General features: G+C 37.9%; 1 protein-coding gene across 3 annotated transcripts in view; it reads right to left on the minus strand.

Moving 5' to 3' along the window:
• Positions 1 to 17,535, minus strand: part of GMPS (guanine monophosphate synthase) — a 51,921-nt gene that overhangs the window by 19,803 nt on the left and 14,583 nt on the right. For 2 of the 3 annotated variants that reach the window (XM_006090326.2, XM_014457174.1), the window contains exons 3-7: positions 16,724 to 16,838; positions 8,482 to 8,579; positions 7,158 to 7,261; positions 3,265 to 3,458; positions 2,847 to 3,012 (exon numbers count right to left, since the gene is read on the minus strand). In XM_006090326.2, coding sequence (XP_006090388.1) covers positions 2,847 to 3,012; positions 3,265 to 3,458; positions 7,158 to 7,261; positions 8,482 to 8,579; positions 16,724 to 16,838 — 677 coding nt within the window. The remainder of the gene's footprint in view (positions 1 to 2,846; positions 3,013 to 3,264; positions 3,459 to 7,157; positions 7,262 to 8,481; positions 8,580 to 16,723; positions 16,839 to 17,535) is intronic. The other variant, XM_023755167.1, reaches the window with a different exon arrangement.

A 17,535-nucleotide genomic window follows, 5' to 3' on the forward strand; every position in this document is an offset into this window, starting at 1 on the left:
GCTGTGGTGGAGCGAGCCTCTCCCGATCGGGGACTGACTGGGCGCGAGCCCACAGCAGGCAGGAGCGGCAGGCGCGGCAGGCGGTGTTGGACTGCTGGTTTTGGCCCAATCCTCACAGGCCATGCCGAGGGACCTCACTAGTACACGAATACACTGGGCCTCTAGTCTATATATATAAAAGCCTAAGTGACCGAACGACAGGTCGACCGGTCACTATGACGCTCACAACCACCAGGGGGCAGACGCTCAACACAGGAGCTACTCCCTGATGGTCAGTGTGCTCCCACAGCGGGAGTGCCGCTCTGCTGACTGCCGAGTGCTGTACGCCGGGCTCACGGCTGGCAAGCACAGCTACAGTGGCACGAGCCTCTCCTGCCTCCACAGCAGCACTACCAAGCTGCGACGGCGGCAGGCGCAGTGGGGCTGGGTTTAGCGGAAGCAGGAGCGGCACAGTGCCTGGCCCGGGCTTGGGCTCCTCTCTGGCCGCCTGCCGCTTTTTGTGCACTACTACATCCCTCGAGGGGTCCCAGATTGTGAGAGGGTACAGGCCAGGCTGAGGGACCCCACCAGTGCATGAATCCATGCACCAGGCCTCTAGTTTGGTAATAAGAACAACTGGTGTGCTTCACTGTAAGATGACAAGGCAGCTTGCTTTTTCATTGGGGGACCAACAGTGAGTTTGTGGATCTTTCTCTTAAGTTCTCTACTCCAGAGAAGACACCTCCAATCTCCTGCCTATCCGCAGTAGTGGTGGGGTGAGAGAGTCACTATTCAGTACATACATTTCTACTTAATCCTACTGTTTTTAATGTAAAATCTTACTTTCACTCTCAACTATGCCTGGCATTATTAATTTGCCAAAGTCCAAAGCCTCTCCTCATTAGCCTCTCTATAGAGAATGAACCCAGTCCTCTGATGGGGAGGGACAACAGCAATTTGTTCCCATGTTAAGTAAAGAAAAGAATCTGCTTCCCAGATTTCCAACCAATCCACTTTAGGCTCACCCAGAGAACCAGGGCCCACAAGGAAGCCAATGCTTCTGATTACTGAGCCTCCCCAGAAGTCTTGCTTTTTGTTGGCTTTCTCCCCTCATCCTCACACCAAGGTTTTGGAGTCCTCCATTCTACTGTCAGTTACCAGGAACAATGCAGTTTTTGTGAGGCTAAAAATTTTTATAATTTGGAAGCCCCTTTCAAGAAATAGAATTGAGCCCTAGCTCAGTGGTCGGCAAACTGCAGCTCACGAGCCACATGAGGCTCTTTGGCCCCTTGAGTGTGGCTCTTCCACAAAATACCATGTACGGGCGCGCACGTACAGTGAGATTGAAACTTCGTGGCCCATGCTCATGAGCCGCAGTTTGCCGACCACTGCCTTAGCTGCTTTGCTTAAGTGGATACAGCGTTGGCCTGTGGACTGAAGGGTCCCAGGTTCGATTCCAGTCAAGGGCACATGCCCGGGTTGCAGGCTTGATCCCCAGTAGGAGGTGTGCAGGAGGCAGCCGATCAATGATTCTCATTACTGATGTTTCTCTCGCTTTCTCTCTCTCTCTCTCTCTCTCTCTCTCTCTCTTTCCCTTCCTCTCTGAAATCAATAAAAAATAACAAACGAGAAAACGAAAAAAAAAACAACCAGGAGGGTTAATACATAAAAAAAGAAATAGAATTGACAAATTAAGTGTTTAAAAAGATCACAAGGCAAACATGAAATGAACTATAAAAAACGTATGTACAGGCATATCTCGCTTTGTGCTTCACTTTATTGCTTCTCCCAGATGTTGCTTTTTTACAAATTGAAAGCAAGACCCACCACTAGCAATATACCTTACTCAACTTTTTCTTAGCCTAATCCCAAAATGCCCACAGCTACTCAACCACCACCAACAAAGGGCAAGCTAGAGAAAAGACTGTTAACTTAATTAACTATAAGTTATTAAAATTTCTTACTTTGTAAATTTCATAAAAATATATGACCATCTGAAGATAATACTAGGGTCCCTCCCAGGATTTTGGAAAAGGTTTGACTTGTAAAGGGTCATGAAGTTTAAACTTTATTAGCTTAGAGATAATCTGCTTTATCCATCTGCTTTCCACCTTCCAACATTTTACCATTAGCCCCATATTCCCTCCTCTGCTCTTTGTCCTTGTGGCATTACACTTGTTTTATACCCATACTGTCATTTTAGTGAAGCTTTGAAAGGAGAAATAGACTCATCTTCACAACATGTTTAATTACAAGTCTTCATTTTATATTCAATCTTTGGGCAATGATTTCAAATAACTCAGTAATGTATATGGTTTTTATCATTAAACTACTGACATGACTTCACTATAACTAGTGATTGCATCTTGTTGGTTTTGTTTTTTTTAAAGAAAAGATTTCCACAAATGTAAATGCAGTTATGGCCTAAGAAGTTCATTAGTGGCCTTTAAAAAAAAGTGACTGTAGACTTTTCAGTCCTCTTCTTCATATAAGCCTTATTGTTTGTAAAATAATCTGTACAGACATACCTTTATAGGAAGGCTTGGGTATTCTCATGCATAAATAATATTATGGATGGGAAAAAATAACTTAAAAAAAGAAACAGAATGAGTAGAAGAAAATGATAGCTGGACAATGGTAGGTTTTTGATCTATATACAACATTAGGAGTAAGCAAAAGTTTTAAAATTTATACTGGAATCCTTCCTGAACTAGAAATAATTATAAAAATAAAAATAAATATTTTCAACCCTGAGATTACTAGGAAAACTGAACTTTAAGGTTAAGACAATGTGCTTACTTAAACCACAGGCTAGATTTGATTAAAGTTCTGACATGCAAATTAACTTTTCTGGGAGTCATCAATACCTTTGACCTGAATTCCAAGTTTTTTGAGGGCCTCTTCTACAGACTGACTTTCTCGTTTTCTCATAAAGCCATTATCAATGTGCACAGCAATGATTTGATCTTGGTTCAAAGCACGATTCAGCAAAGCTGTACAAACTGTTGAGTCTACTCCACCACTGAGTAAAACCTGTAGGGTGAAATGTAAAAGATCAAATTGATTAAAATAAGCAAAAAGGAAATAAAAACTATCAGCTTAAATCATTACCTAAGACACTGTTACCAAAGGAATGTATGGTAACTGAAAAAACACTCTGAAACAGTGCAACTCCCAAAGCGTATGAACCCAGTCAGCACTGAAGGGCTATAATGTTGAGGAAGCCAGCTCTGAGCTCCAATATTATTACATAAATTCGTAGACTTTCGGATGTAAATTGCTTACCAAAACTTTTGATGTGCCTACTTTCTCTTTGATCTCTCGAATACACTCCAGTTCTCTGTTCTGCACAGTGAAGGTCCCACTGCACCCAGCTATATCAAAGAGGAAGTTCTTCAGTACTGCTTTCCCATTTTCTGTAAGGCCAACTTCAGGGTGGAACTGTACTCCATATAATTTTTTAGATTCATTTGCTATACCTTTACAGAAAAAATAATCACAAATTAAATTTTTTTCATACTGAAAAGACTCAACTAGTATTCACAATAATTCTTAATAATTTCTTCCCCAATAAATGTGAAAATTGGTATGAGTTAGCTGGATTTTTAGCAACAGGAAAAAATAATAAAAATTCTATCATCATGATCTTTCTTTATAAAAGTTTTTCCTTATGCAGCAATTAGTGAAGTATGTGATAATAAAATAAGTCCTACAGAGATTATTTCACAGTAACCTCACTTCTCCACCTAGATTACTTCAATTGTCTTGACTACTAAATGCAATAACTCAATTTTGGTTCTTGGACCCACATGGCTTTCATCTATAATGTGCAGGTACCAATTTTCTCTCTGAGAAGAACCTCATATTTTAGACCAGCTAGAATACTTCAAGTGTACCATTAACCACAAATAAATATAACTTCACTAACTGGACTAATGTGCTTCTGACAATTCTGACTAACTACTAGGCAGCAGATGTTAGACTAGATATTTCACATGTGCATGTATTACCCATTTATGGCTCTGAGATATCAAGAAACTTGCCTGAACTCACAGCTAGTTACGTAGTTAAAAACAGGCCTGGAGGACTCCCAAATTCATACTCATTCTACTATACCAAAGTACCTCACACTTTCTTTACTTGGCTTCGAAGACACCACTTACTCTATTCACTTAATTATTTCATTGTCTGCTCCTTCTGAAACTTTTGTTAGTTCCTCTTCCTCTTATCCCTCTCCATACATGCAAGTTGCCCACTACTCAGCCTTAAATCTCTTCTCTGTACATTCTGAGTGATCTCACTCTCATGACCTTAAATTCTACCCAAACCCTTGTTGGTACACTCCCAAATTTGTACCTCCAGCCCAGTTCTCTCCTCTCCAGTCCAGACTCATATATATAACTGTCTACTCATACCTTCATTTCAATTTTTAATAAGGCATCTTTAATTAAATATGCAAACCCAAACTTATGCAATCTTCCCCATCAGGTAAACAGAAACGCCATCCTTGGGCTGCTCAGGCCAAAAAATTTGGGAGTTAAACTTGACCCTACCCTCATTTCCCCACTCCACATGCAAGCCCAAAAAGTATATCCTCTCCCTCCAAAGCATGTCAGAATCCAGTCTAACTTCCGTTTCCAATCTGAAATGTAAAAAGCTGGAAGATGCCACTATGTCCTAACAAGAAGTAAAAAGCTGACTACTGCCCTTGGAGAGACTGACAGTGAATACAGAGAATGACAATTTAACATAGCAGAAACCCATGGGTGCAAACTGCTGATGTGGGAAACCTGAACACAACTGATGAATTGCTAGAGGCTCAGCAAGAACAAATCTGAGAGACAAAAACTCCAGAAGAACCCAGTCATCGGGGGACCCCACAATTTTGTGAATTTTATGGCCAGCAGGATTTGGTAAATTTTTCCTAGAAAGGGCCAGAGTAAGTATGTTCAGCCTTTGCAGGCCCTACTGTCACTAAAGCAACTAAAAGCATCAATAAACAATACCTTAAGAAATGGATGCTGCTGTGTTCCAATAAAACTTTAGTTATGAACACTGATATCTGAATTTCATTTAATTTTCATATTATAAAATATAATTCTCTTAAAAAAATTTTTCCAACCATTTGAAAACATAAAAACCATTCTTAGCTTTCAGGTTATAAAAAACAGGCAGTGAGCCCGATTTGGCAGGAGGCTGTAGTTTGCTGATTCCTTGACTACAGGACAAAGTCCAAGTTCCTTATATTAAACAAAGAGTTGTCATTAAATGGCCACTGTCTCATTAATTTTACTTCTCATCTCCCTTTCATTCTCTACTCCAGCCATTCAAGCTAGCGTGATTACCAAAATAAACCATGTTCTCACCCCAGGTCTATGCAAAAAACCTGAAAGTATCAACAACAAAAAACACTCCTGAATAATAAATGATTAGAGCAGGACTGTAGGATACAGGTTAATACCAAAAGTTCATTGCTTTCTTATATACCAGCAATGAAGAAGTAGAATTTGAAATTTAAAACACAATATAATTAACTCACCCACAAAAATGAAATACTTAGGTATATTAGTTAGGTATAATCTAACAAAATATGTACAAGATCTCTATGAGAACCCAATTACTCCCTACCGCTTCCATCTCTACTACACTGTTCCTTACACCATTCTCTCCTTTCCCGATTACTACCATAGATTTCTACTGAGCCTCCCTGCTTCCACATTTGACTTTGTCTCTTTTCTTCTCATTATAGCCACGATAATCCTGAAATTAGATCACATATCTCCTTAACCCCACCTCACTATGAGTAAAGCAAATGGTTTCATAATGGCCTCAAAGGTCCTGTGTTCTGGTCCCCATAACCTCTCTGCCTCAACTGCTAACACTCTCCCCCATGTTTACTCCACTCCAACCAGTCTCCTTGCTGTTCCTCAAACATGGTCCTATCCCAGAAGCTTTGTACTGCCCTTTCCTTTCTCCCCAAATATCCAGAAGGGTTTGTACTTCCTTCCTTCGTGTCCAATATCATCTTACAGAAATACCTTCCCTGAAGATCTAATAAAACAACCCTAATCATACATGTTCTGCAACACTGCTTTCTTTACCTACTTTTTCCATGCACTTCATAAACACTGACAACCGACATAATCTGTATCATCTGTCCCTCCCCTCCACTAGAAAGTAAACAAATATTTTGTCCATTTTGTTCATTACTGTATCTTGGCACCTAGAACTGTGCATGGTTCATAGCAGATACTCAAATATTTGTTGAATGAATAAAAACACATAAGCCACCTACCACTGCTGATCTTTTATATGAAATAAAAACATGTCACTATGAAAACCATTCTTGATCATTCTTATGCTAATATATTAGCCTGTTAAGTAACTGAGGGCAGTTTACTTAATTCATTTTAGCCATGACAAATCTTTTTTTTCAACTTATTATTTGGATATGGCATTTCAAACAAAAAAGAATTTTATTAATTAACCCACTTTTTTCTTTTTTTCCAGAATTACTGGTAATTTATTTACATTACAGTTATCAAGTAAGCAAGTGATTACAAACAGCCAGAAAAGCAATTCCTCTTCTTCTTCTTCAAAAAAAACAGAACAAAAATGGTTTCAGAGTATGGGTTGACAAACTTTCTACAGAGAGCTAGATAGTAAAAATTTTAGGAATACACATGTACAGTCTCTTTTATTATAACCCTTTAATAATGTAAAAATAATTCTTAGTTCCATATACAAAAACAGGCCTACTTGCTGGATTTGACCCAGAGGTCAGTTTGCCAGCCCTGATTCAGAGAAAACCTGTTTTGCAGCCATCCAAGATACATGCCTATGCATACCTAAGAAAGGCATTTTAAAAGGCAATTATAAACATAGCACCCTAGAAAAATGGACAGTTCTCAAATTTTTCCCGAGCTATAAAAGTATAGCTGCTGTTTTATATCTGAAAAACTTGTTAGGATAAACATTTTTAAAAGTATTTCAGAGCAAACCAGTGACTTCTAGATAAACCTTCCAATACTAAATTCCCTTCACAAATTAATGATTAATCCTATGACATTTAAGTTATCTTTTAAAAATAAGAAAAAATCAAAAACAGTATCTCATAAGAAACATTTTAGATTCCTCAGATAAATTTTTTAAAATCTGCAAAATTTTATAATTTTCACCTGCCACGATGTTCCCAGAACGTGCCACAACCTTGAATCCATCAGCTACTTTGTCTACACTATCTCCATGAGTAAGCAAAACAATTTCTTCCTTCTGAAGGCCCCTAAACACACAAAAAGTAAAATATAACACATAAATGTGTTAATTAAAGACATGATTAATGGGTTCTTTTACTTTGTTTTTTTTCCCAGCTTTATTGAGATATAATTAACCTAAACATCGTGCAAGTTTAAGGTGCAGAACATAATTATATATACAGTGAAATAACCACAGTAAGGTTAGTTAACACATCCATCACTTCACAGTTACCATTTGTGTGTGTGTGTGGTGAGAACATTTAAGATCTATCCTTAGCAACTTTCACTTATACAATACAGTGTTATAACTATAGTCACCATTGCTGTACATCAGATCTCCAGAATTCATTCATCTTGTAACTGGGAGTTTGTACTTTTACTTTAGAAATTCTAGTTTAATCAGGAAAATAACAATAAGCACGTAACAGTGCAACACTGCTGGAATTTAAATTTTTTCTATCCATTATTTTAAAAAGCCAATAAAAGAATATTAAATCTAGGTCAAAAATTGGCTTTACCCCAAACGTGGGGAAAAAAACAAAAAAGAAAGCAAGTGACTAACACTTAAATTTTCTGGTCTTTCAGAAAACTGAATGAAAACTCAGCAGTTTATTTGCTTTTTTTTAGTAAAGCAGAGATAAACAATTCTAGGAAGCTAGTGAACAGCTCATTCACTAATTTTAAAGTTATACACCAAATATATTATCATGTAGCAATAAAATCAGTTAATAAATTCACTGTATTAAAAAGACAGCATACCAGGTACAGTTATGCTCAATGCAGATAAAGTTAGGAGGGAGACAAAGCACATATTAAGAAATGAGTCCAACAAATGGGTGGCTTGCTAAGTAACAATAAGAATGTGGTGGGGAAAGGTATATAAATGCATTTGGTAGACGCGGGACAGTTTACAACAGTATCCATCTGCCACATCTGGCATACATGTTTAGAACCACACTCTACATCAAAGAGCGAAAAGGGAAAACTACAAATGTTGGAATCACAATATGCAATCCCAAATAGGTGTCCAAGACTGCAAAGGTGCTTTTAAATTACATAATAAGTGCTTTCCTTATTCCTAGTGAACATTACCACCTCCTCTGCTGTCACTCAACTGGAAGACAGATACTATGACAATTACACCTTTGGCCAATACTGAATTATAGTCTCCAATTTTGAAGCATAACAATCACAACTTTAAATTAATCTACTCCTATTCTCATTCATCTAAAAATATCTGTCATACCTGAATAATGAGCATGTGTTATCCATGGTAATACTGAAGACTCCATCTTCTCTAACATTTTTTTTGTGCACAGTACCTCCAAATACTTTATTCATCATCTGTTCAAAGATAAAATAAATTAATGTTAATATAAATCAAAAGAAAATTAGCTATTTTCTTAATTACCCTAATTTCATAATTATATTCCTTGTTTTCAGGATATATTATGTCTGTGACCAAAAAATAAAAGAAGTTTGATAAATGTAGATACCTTGGCATTATTATATAATTATACAGTTAATTAAGAGACATAGTTATAAAACAAAACTAGATTAAAAATCTGACCTGAGGTTAATTTCTGTTCAATACCAGCAGATTTCCCATTTAGTGTACTTTAATTAATTCATCTGTTAAAAATAAGTTTCTCTAATACTTTCATCTGAGTTCAATTTAAAAAGTAATATGAGCTTAGAAAAGGCTATAGTAAACAACAGATTTGTGGTATTAAAATTAGATATGTCTAAATTCCTCCAACCTGTTTAATCTGTGGCCCTAAAGGTACAGTCTGAAAGCTTGCAGAAGACTGTGCTATGGAGATGGGATAAGCAAAAAAATCTGGTCTTTCAATTAAACTCATTTGTTCAAACCCCATATACCTACAGACTTTTATTCCAAATGGCCTCTTCATCCTGCCCTTCCTTGTGTCAATCAATCTTACTTACATTTACAAATGCCCAAACTCCCAACACCAAATAAATACAAACAAGATTTTTACAAACATTAAATTTGCATTGATATAATCATTACAATTCATCTTGATATGTCTGCTCCAAACAAGTGTCATAAGATATCTGCCATAATAATGCATGATGCCAGTTGACCCAGACTCCATCAGAAAAGCAGGCAAATGCTACCTAAATGCTCATTCTTATAGTGCAGTGGCATATTCTTCAAAACCATCACCAAATGCTGCCCTCTATATTCTCCTCTTATGCATTCACAATAAGCCTTCCTGCAATGAAAGTTTGGGTTAAGCCTATTAGGAAAGAAACTTGCTAAACCTTGTTTAACCCTTTGTACGCCATAAGCATCTATAGACGCAAGCTGGCTGGTTTGTTTTGGACGCATGACAGTTAACTGGTTAAACCCAACACAGGTATAATTCATTTTTATTGCGCTCACCACTTTATTGATCTACACAGATTTTGCCTTTTTTTAAAAAAACAAATTGAAGGCAAGAACTTCCACCAGCAAAAAGATTACAACTCGCTTTATTGCGGTGGCAAGAGGCTACAGTTTGCTGACTCCTTCACTATAGGACAAAGTACAAGTCCCTTATATTGAACAAAGACTTGTCATTAAATGCCCACTGTCTAATTTCACCTCTTATCTTCCCCTTCATTCTCTACTCCAGCCATTCACGCTGCATGATTACCAAAAGAGAACATGTTTTCACGTCTTTAGGTCTCTTCATAGTCCCAAGAGACTAACAAAGTATGTGGCTCAGAGCAGTCATTCAAATTTGCTGAGTGAAATCTGCTTCTATATACTCAAAGAACCTTTGGTCAATGAACCTCAAATTCGCAGTTCTTATACAAGACAGCTGAACAATCAAGATAACCAAAGCTGTTGGAATTCTATACAATTTTAAAGTCCATAAAGTTCCAAATTAAAGGCTTTTTATAAAGCCAATGGCTTGCAGTAAAGTGTAAAGCTGTATCACCTGTTCAGTTGCTTTCATACTTATTTTTGGTTCCAGACTATGCAACTTAAGGTTGAAAGTACAAGGAGTTAAGACCCTGACCAAGTAGCTCAGTTGGTTAGAATATCCTCCCCATAAGCCAAGGTTGTGGGTTCTATCTCCAGTCAGGGCACATACAAACAATCAACCAGCGAAAATATAAGTGGGTGGGGCAGCAAGTCTCTCTCTCTCTCTCTCTCTCTCTCTCTCTCTCTCTCTCTCTCTCTCTGAAATCAATAAACAAAAACAAAACAGTAGAACAACAAATTGATGTTTCTCCCTCCCTCTTTCTCTCTCTCCCTCCCTCAAATCAATAAATTTTTTTTTAAAGTGCAAGGAGTTGAACAATCAGCTAAGTGTGTGTTTGTGGGAGATGGGGATAATTTTATGTGTAATAAAGATAATTTACTATCTTATTAAATTTGTTTTAATATTCTATTTTAACTTAAAGAAATGGTTTTCAGCGTGGATTCCTGAAAATCCCAAAGTCCTAAATGCCTCAAAGAAATCCCTGTAGTACTCCAGGTCTACCACCCCCATTAGATCAGCCCCTATTTTATCTATATTATATGCCAAAGCTTTACAATATCAGGTTTGGGAGGAAAACAGAGAAATTCTGTAAATAAAAACAATTTGACAAAACCTTGTGGAAGTGTGTAAAAAATCAAGTGCTTGTAATAAAGATGTTTCTTAGAACTCTAAAAAAACAATTAAAAACCCAAATGAAGTTATAAAGAATGAAAAATCACACAATCTAGAAACTATCTGCAATAAAGTCACAATCTGTAAAATTGTCTGCAATATACATAATTGGCGAAAATTTAGTATTCAACATATACAAATGAATTTTTAAAAAACAATTTAATAGAATATGGGCAAAAATCATGTTTTACAGTAAAGCAGACACAACGGCAAATAAGCATACAAATTTTATAATAATAAGGAAAATGAACACTAAGACTACAATGTGATCCTATTTAGTGCCTCCTCAGATAGAAAAATAAAGACAACAAAAAAATCTGACCATGTCAAGGATTGGCAGGGATATGGAGCACAAGAATTTTTATATACTGCTGAGGAAACGCAAATGGGGAAGAAGGGGGTGTGTTGAAGTCGGGGAGTTGGTGGGAGAGAGTGGGAATATCATTACTTAGTGAAGCTAAGACTCAGCATTTCAACTTATGGTTACCCTAGAGCAGCGGTTCTCAACCTGTGGGTCGCGACCCCTTTGGGGGTCAAACGATCCTTTCACAGGGGTCGCCTAAGACCATCGGAAAACACATATTGAATATATAATTACATATTGTTTTTGTGATTAATCACTATGCTTTAATTATGTTCAATTTGTAACAATGAAAATACATCCTGCATATCAGATATTTACATTACGATTCATAACAGTAGCAAAATTACAGTTATGAAGTAGCAACGAAAATAATTTTATGGTTGGGGGTCACCACAACATGAGGAACTGTATTAAAGGGTTGCGGCATTAGGAAGGTTGGGAACCACTGCCCTAGAGAAAAGTTTGTGTATGTACAACATAGAAGAAAAGTACAAAAATATTTATGGCAGTACTGCCTGTAATAGCAAAAACTGGAAAAAGACCAGTAATACTAACAGTGGAATATATAATTAATCTGTGATATATTAAAACAATAAATTCAATAGTGAAAATAAATAACATACAATTAAAATGTATTAACACGGATGAATCTCAAAACCAAAGTTGAAAATAATACATGCAGTATGATTTCAATTATATAAAGGTCAGTAGGCAAATATATTATTTCACAATATAAACCTATGTGAAATAAAGTGTTACTCCTGGTGGGAGAAGAGAAGAATGTAGAGAGAGAAAAGTATAAAGGAAGTTTCAAAAGTTCTACTAATACTCTATTTATAATGCTAACTGGGGATAAATTAATAATAAAGATAAAAGGAGAAGGAAGCAAAGAATTTTTTTCTCCTAAAGATTTTTTTTCTTCTAAAGAAAAGCAATTAATAGGACGCAATTAGAAAGGCTCATACAAGAGAGTATAGTTAATGGAGAAATATGGTACAGAAGTATGTAAATTACTAAAGTTTCAGGATGCCAAAGGGGTACACAAAGGTAAACATTCAAGTGAGACCTTTGGTGTTAAAACTGCCCAACTAAGTCCTTAAGAAGTGGCAAGTCTATTCCATTATTCTACTCTGAAAGCTGATGATATAAAGGCAAACCTTTTTATGCGTTTAACATAAGTAGGCCTGGCCCTGGCTACCATAACATCCCTATTGAATGACAGCAAAATGTGGCCTTTTATTTATATGGAGAGCTGACATAATGGAGAGAGAAATAGTCAGCCTGTACCATTTAAATTAAGGAAGCATTTTCCAGATCAATTTTACTATAAGTGGGTGAAAAAAAAATACTGTGAGACTCTTCTTTACAAGATGTTAAAATGCCTCTCAGTATACCAAAACCCTTTTAACTTAATTATTAAGTTGTGCTATATAATTAATATTGACTACTCTGGCAAAGGAGATCAATAAATTATATCCTGGGGCAAAGGTATATTTTTAAAGTCAGCCCATTTCCAATGTTCAACGCAATGGGATGCAGGCTCTTCTAAAAATATATATTCTTTTGAATATTAAGTGGGAAAACCTAAAAATAAGTTATTATCCAAGTCAAATTCATAACACCATTTGGCTTTTCAGAAAACATTAACAGGGGAAAACGAGCCTTTTACTATGCAATGCTTATTTGCCTATAGAAGAAAATATCTATTGTAGAGTTTTTACTTTGTACTTGACATATTTTTAGTGATCAGTATTTCTTCTAAATCAAAGTGGATAACCATAACAAACAATTAGCAAGAAACGAAGTCTGGCAAAGCTGTCTTCTAGACCAATGATTTTTAATATCCTGCTCTTGTATCAAAAATAGAAATAATAAAATGTTCACATTTTTATATGAACACTAGAGGCCCAGTGCACGGATTTGTGCACCGGCGGGGTCCTCAGCCTGGCCTGCGCCTCTCGCAATCCAGGACCCCAAGGGTTGTCAGACTGCCGGTTTCAGCCGGATCCCTGGCTTGCAGGGATGGGGCGAAACCAGCAGTCCAACGCTGCCTGCCTCTCTTGCCTGTCATTCCCCCTCATCCCGGCCCTGCTGCACCTGCCACGGGCTCGTGCCCAGTCAGTCCCAATCGAGGGAGGCTCGCACCGCCACAGTGGCTCTCACCAGCTATGAGCCTTGCATCTGGCATCCGTTGGTCAGCTGAGTGGCGCTCCCACTGTGGGAGTACACTGACCACCAGGGGATAACTCCTGCGTTGAGCGCCTGTCCTCTGGTGGTCAGTGCACGTCATAGTAACCAGTTGTTCGGACACTTAGGTTTTTATATATTCATAGATTAACTTATTGATTTATTTAAAAAAATATTTTTTAAAATATATTTTATTGATTTTTTACAGAGAAGAAGGGAGAGGGATAGAGAGTTAGAAACATCGATGAGAGAGAAACATCGATTAGCTGCCTCCTGCACGCCCCCCACTGAGGATGTGCCCGCAACCAAGGTACATGCCCTTTACCAGAATCGAACCCGGGACCCTTCAGTCCGAAGGCCAACGCTCTATCCACTGAGCCAAACCGGTTAGGGCACTTAATGTTCTCTTAAAGTCACTGTAAAACCTATGTTGACCTATACTGGACTACATGTCTGGGACCCTTCAGTCCGCAGGCCGCTCTATCCACTGAGAAAACCGGTTAGGGCTAGATAGATTGATTTATATTTCTTTCCTTCACTGAAACTCCAGAGTCAGTTAGAAGAAAATATATTGGTCTGTTCACTTTCTACCTTTTAAACAGTTTCCCCGGTACAATATTCATATTAAAGCACAACAGTTTCAATCAGACTGGTTTTGCCCACTTACAAAAATTTAAATTATGCTCAATACAAGGACTTAAAACAACTCAGCCATTGGGAAAAATGATACATCTTTATCAAGTCATTTATGCAAGAAATTAAAAATTAACAGATAATTCTCAATAATCAATTAGGGAGCACCAGGTTATGAGGAAATTAAAAAGCTGATTTTTAATTAACACCAATTCCATTTTGGTCAATTAGGATCTCACAATTACATTAATTCCACTTGTATTCTGACCCTATCCTCCCTTGCACTTTAGTATGTGCTAAGCCAGAAGTTGGTCAAAAGGGAAAGAGGTCAAGATAATTCACAAACCAGTTAATTCACAGTCACTATATTTACTTGGCTATTCTTATCATGGCAGAAAATTCTGCATTAAAAAAAAGTACATTGCTTCTGACACTAGCTAGAAAAGGCAAAATACTATAACATGTCTGTTACTAATCCCAGGTTCGATTCCGGTCAAGGGCATGTACCTTGGTTGCGGGCACATCCCCAGTAGGGGACGTGCAGGAGGCAGCTGATCAGGAAAGTCATTTTGCTTATCACCAGGGATAACTTTCCTTAAATGTATTTATTTATATTCCCACCTTCTCAGTAATAAAAAAAAGTACATTGCTTCTGACACTAGCTAGAAAAGGCAAAATACTATAACATGTCTGTTACTAATAATGTATTACTCAGGGAATACTTTCCCATCTAATTCAATTTTCAGATTATCTGGTTAAATAAAATGCATTTTTAAAATTATCTTAACTGGAAAGTCATTTTGCTTATCACCAGGGATAACTTTCCTTAAATGTATTTATTTATATTCCCACCTTCTCAGTAAATAGATCATATTGAAGAAATCATCTATATATATAAACCCTAATATGCAAATAGACTGAACAGCAGAACAACCGAACAACCGGTGGCTATGACGTTCACTGACCGCCAGGGGGCGCATGCGGAACATGGCAGACAATGGCAGCAGAGCACGGAACATGGTGGGTGTCAGCCGCGGCGGGATGGTGGAGCAGGTGAGCGGGGGCGCCAGACCAAGGCGGGGCTCCGGTCACTGTCACCTGGGCAAGCCTCTGGTGGTTACTGAAAATTCTTTGCTCCTGTGTGCCATGGTCCCGCCCAGCACTCGCACCTGCTGCAGGTGCCAGCCCCACTTGCACTCGCAGCTGGCGCCGGAGCCACTGCTTGCACCCGCTGCCGGTGCCAGGCGCCAGCCCCGCTTGCCACTGAGGGCTTCTCCACCTCCCCCTGCTCCTGAGGGGCGAGAGGCAGCAGCCGCTGCTCGCTCCCGCTGCTGGCCCCAATCACTCCACGCCATCAGCAGGTGCAAGTGGGGCCGGCGTCATCAGTGCATGGGAGCGGCGGTGGTGGGAGCAGGGCTGCCAGCAGACAGGGGACCGGGGGCCGTGGCAGTAGGGCCGGGCGGGGGCATGGAGGATGGGCCAAGACCCATCCCTATGCTCACCACAGCCTCGCGGCCCACAGTTCCTTTCAAGGTGCACGAATTCATGCACTGGGCCCTTAGTTCTTTGATAAGTGAGAATGTAACATGTTATAGGCTCAGTATTATCTATCATCTTATTCAATAATCACATTCTACTTACCTGTTAAACTTATACTACTTAAAAATAAAGTAAGCAAAAAATACATTAAACGAGCCAAAATATATTTTTAAACATTTCACTCATAGGAGAATAACTTACCTCAACATCTCAATTAGTCCCTATTTATTCTTGCTTTTGTACAGCCCCAAAGTACAAATAATTATTAATATTACAGTGACCATCATAACCAAATGACCAAAATTAACATCACCAGTCAAGGCACAAATCAACATTGTATGTCTCCTAATGATATGCTCTGGGAAGACCACAGCATCTCTTCTGTGGTACTCCTGCCAAAAATATATGACCTGAACCTAACAATGAAGAAACATCAAACAAACCAAAACTGAGGGATAGTGTAAAAAGTAACTTAAAAATAAAACCTATCTAGGTCATGAAAGAGAAGGAAAGACAAAGAAATGGGTCCAAACTAAAGGAGTCAAAGAATCATGACAACTTAAATACAACACATGGTTGGAATGGATCCAGGATTTACAAGGGACATTAATAAGAAAAACAGTGAAATGTGAATCAAGTCTGTGGATTAGATTCTAACACTGAATCAATGTTAACTTCTGATTTTGATAGTTGTACTGTGGCTATGTAGGGCAGTTCTAGTACTTAGGAAATACAAAGAAAGGATATCATGTCTGCAACTTACTCTCAAATGATTAAAAATGTCAACGGAACTAAGCAAAAGTATACAGGAGCTCTGTGTACTATTTCTGCTACTTTTATGTAAATTTGAATGTCAAACTTGTTTTTATTTTAATGACAGTATTGTTATGCAGTAATAGAGCTACTTTTCTAAAAAGATTCCCACTCAGGTCCATTCTGCCTTACCAGTGTAACAACTCACAAACAGATATAATATGCACAAATTATCTCATACAACTAAATATCCTAAATAGTCTAAAGACAGAAAATACTAATAGAGTGGGATTCACAAACAGAATAAAATTAAGTCAGCTCTTAAGGCAAATTTACAGATGTACCTGCATGCCATAGCAAATTCCAAGAACAGGCTTGCCAATAGTGAATATTGCTGGATCAAACCAGGGAGCATCTTCTGCATACACAGAATTAGGTCCTCCAGAGATGATAATAGCACTGTGGATTTAAGCAAGAGAGTCAGTGAAGAATCTCTAACTGCTAACTTTTATACAAAGTCTACAGATTCAGCGAGTTTATGTTTTTGGTACATTGTAGATATCTAGATTCTATCACAACTAATTAATATCCTCCCAAAGAGCTTAATTATACTTACTCTACTTTACTGCAATGTGTGGAAGCCTCAAGTCAACATTTATTTGTTAATAAGCACAACTTCCAAATATATAAATACCAATGTTTCTATCTATTAAGGTGGCATAAATTTGTTTTGATTGTTTTCCTCATTAATGGGAGAAGTAAATGAGAATTCTAAAAGGTGGAGAACATACACTGAGTGGCCAGATTATTATGACCGGCCAGATTATTATGACCACCCCATCAGTACAATGAAGAATTAGTTATGCAAATAATAATAATAAAACCTTGAGAGTATTTGCTTAGGAAGTTTTCAATATTCAGTATTTTTGGAAGTGTCAATGAAGTACTGATGGAGTGGTCATAATAATCTGGTTGGTAATAATCTGGCCACTCAGTGTATATGTCCTCTGGGAGGCAAGGAGTAAAGCAGGTCACAAAAGGACAACTAAAGGTATTATGAAGGCTCTGGATGACTCAGAGCAACATATTCTACAATAAAGAATGGCAGAATGTGAAGAATTACCTAACTTGGCCTCTTCAAAACTTGTCCAATATT

Source organism: Myotis lucifugus, unplaced genomic scaffold (genome assembly GCF_000147115.1).
Source record: "Myotis lucifugus unplaced genomic scaffold, Myoluc2.0 scaffold_70, whole genome shotgun sequence".
In the NCBI taxonomy this organism is placed as follows: Eukaryota; Metazoa; Chordata; class Mammalia; order Chiroptera; family Vespertilionidae; genus Myotis; species Myotis lucifugus.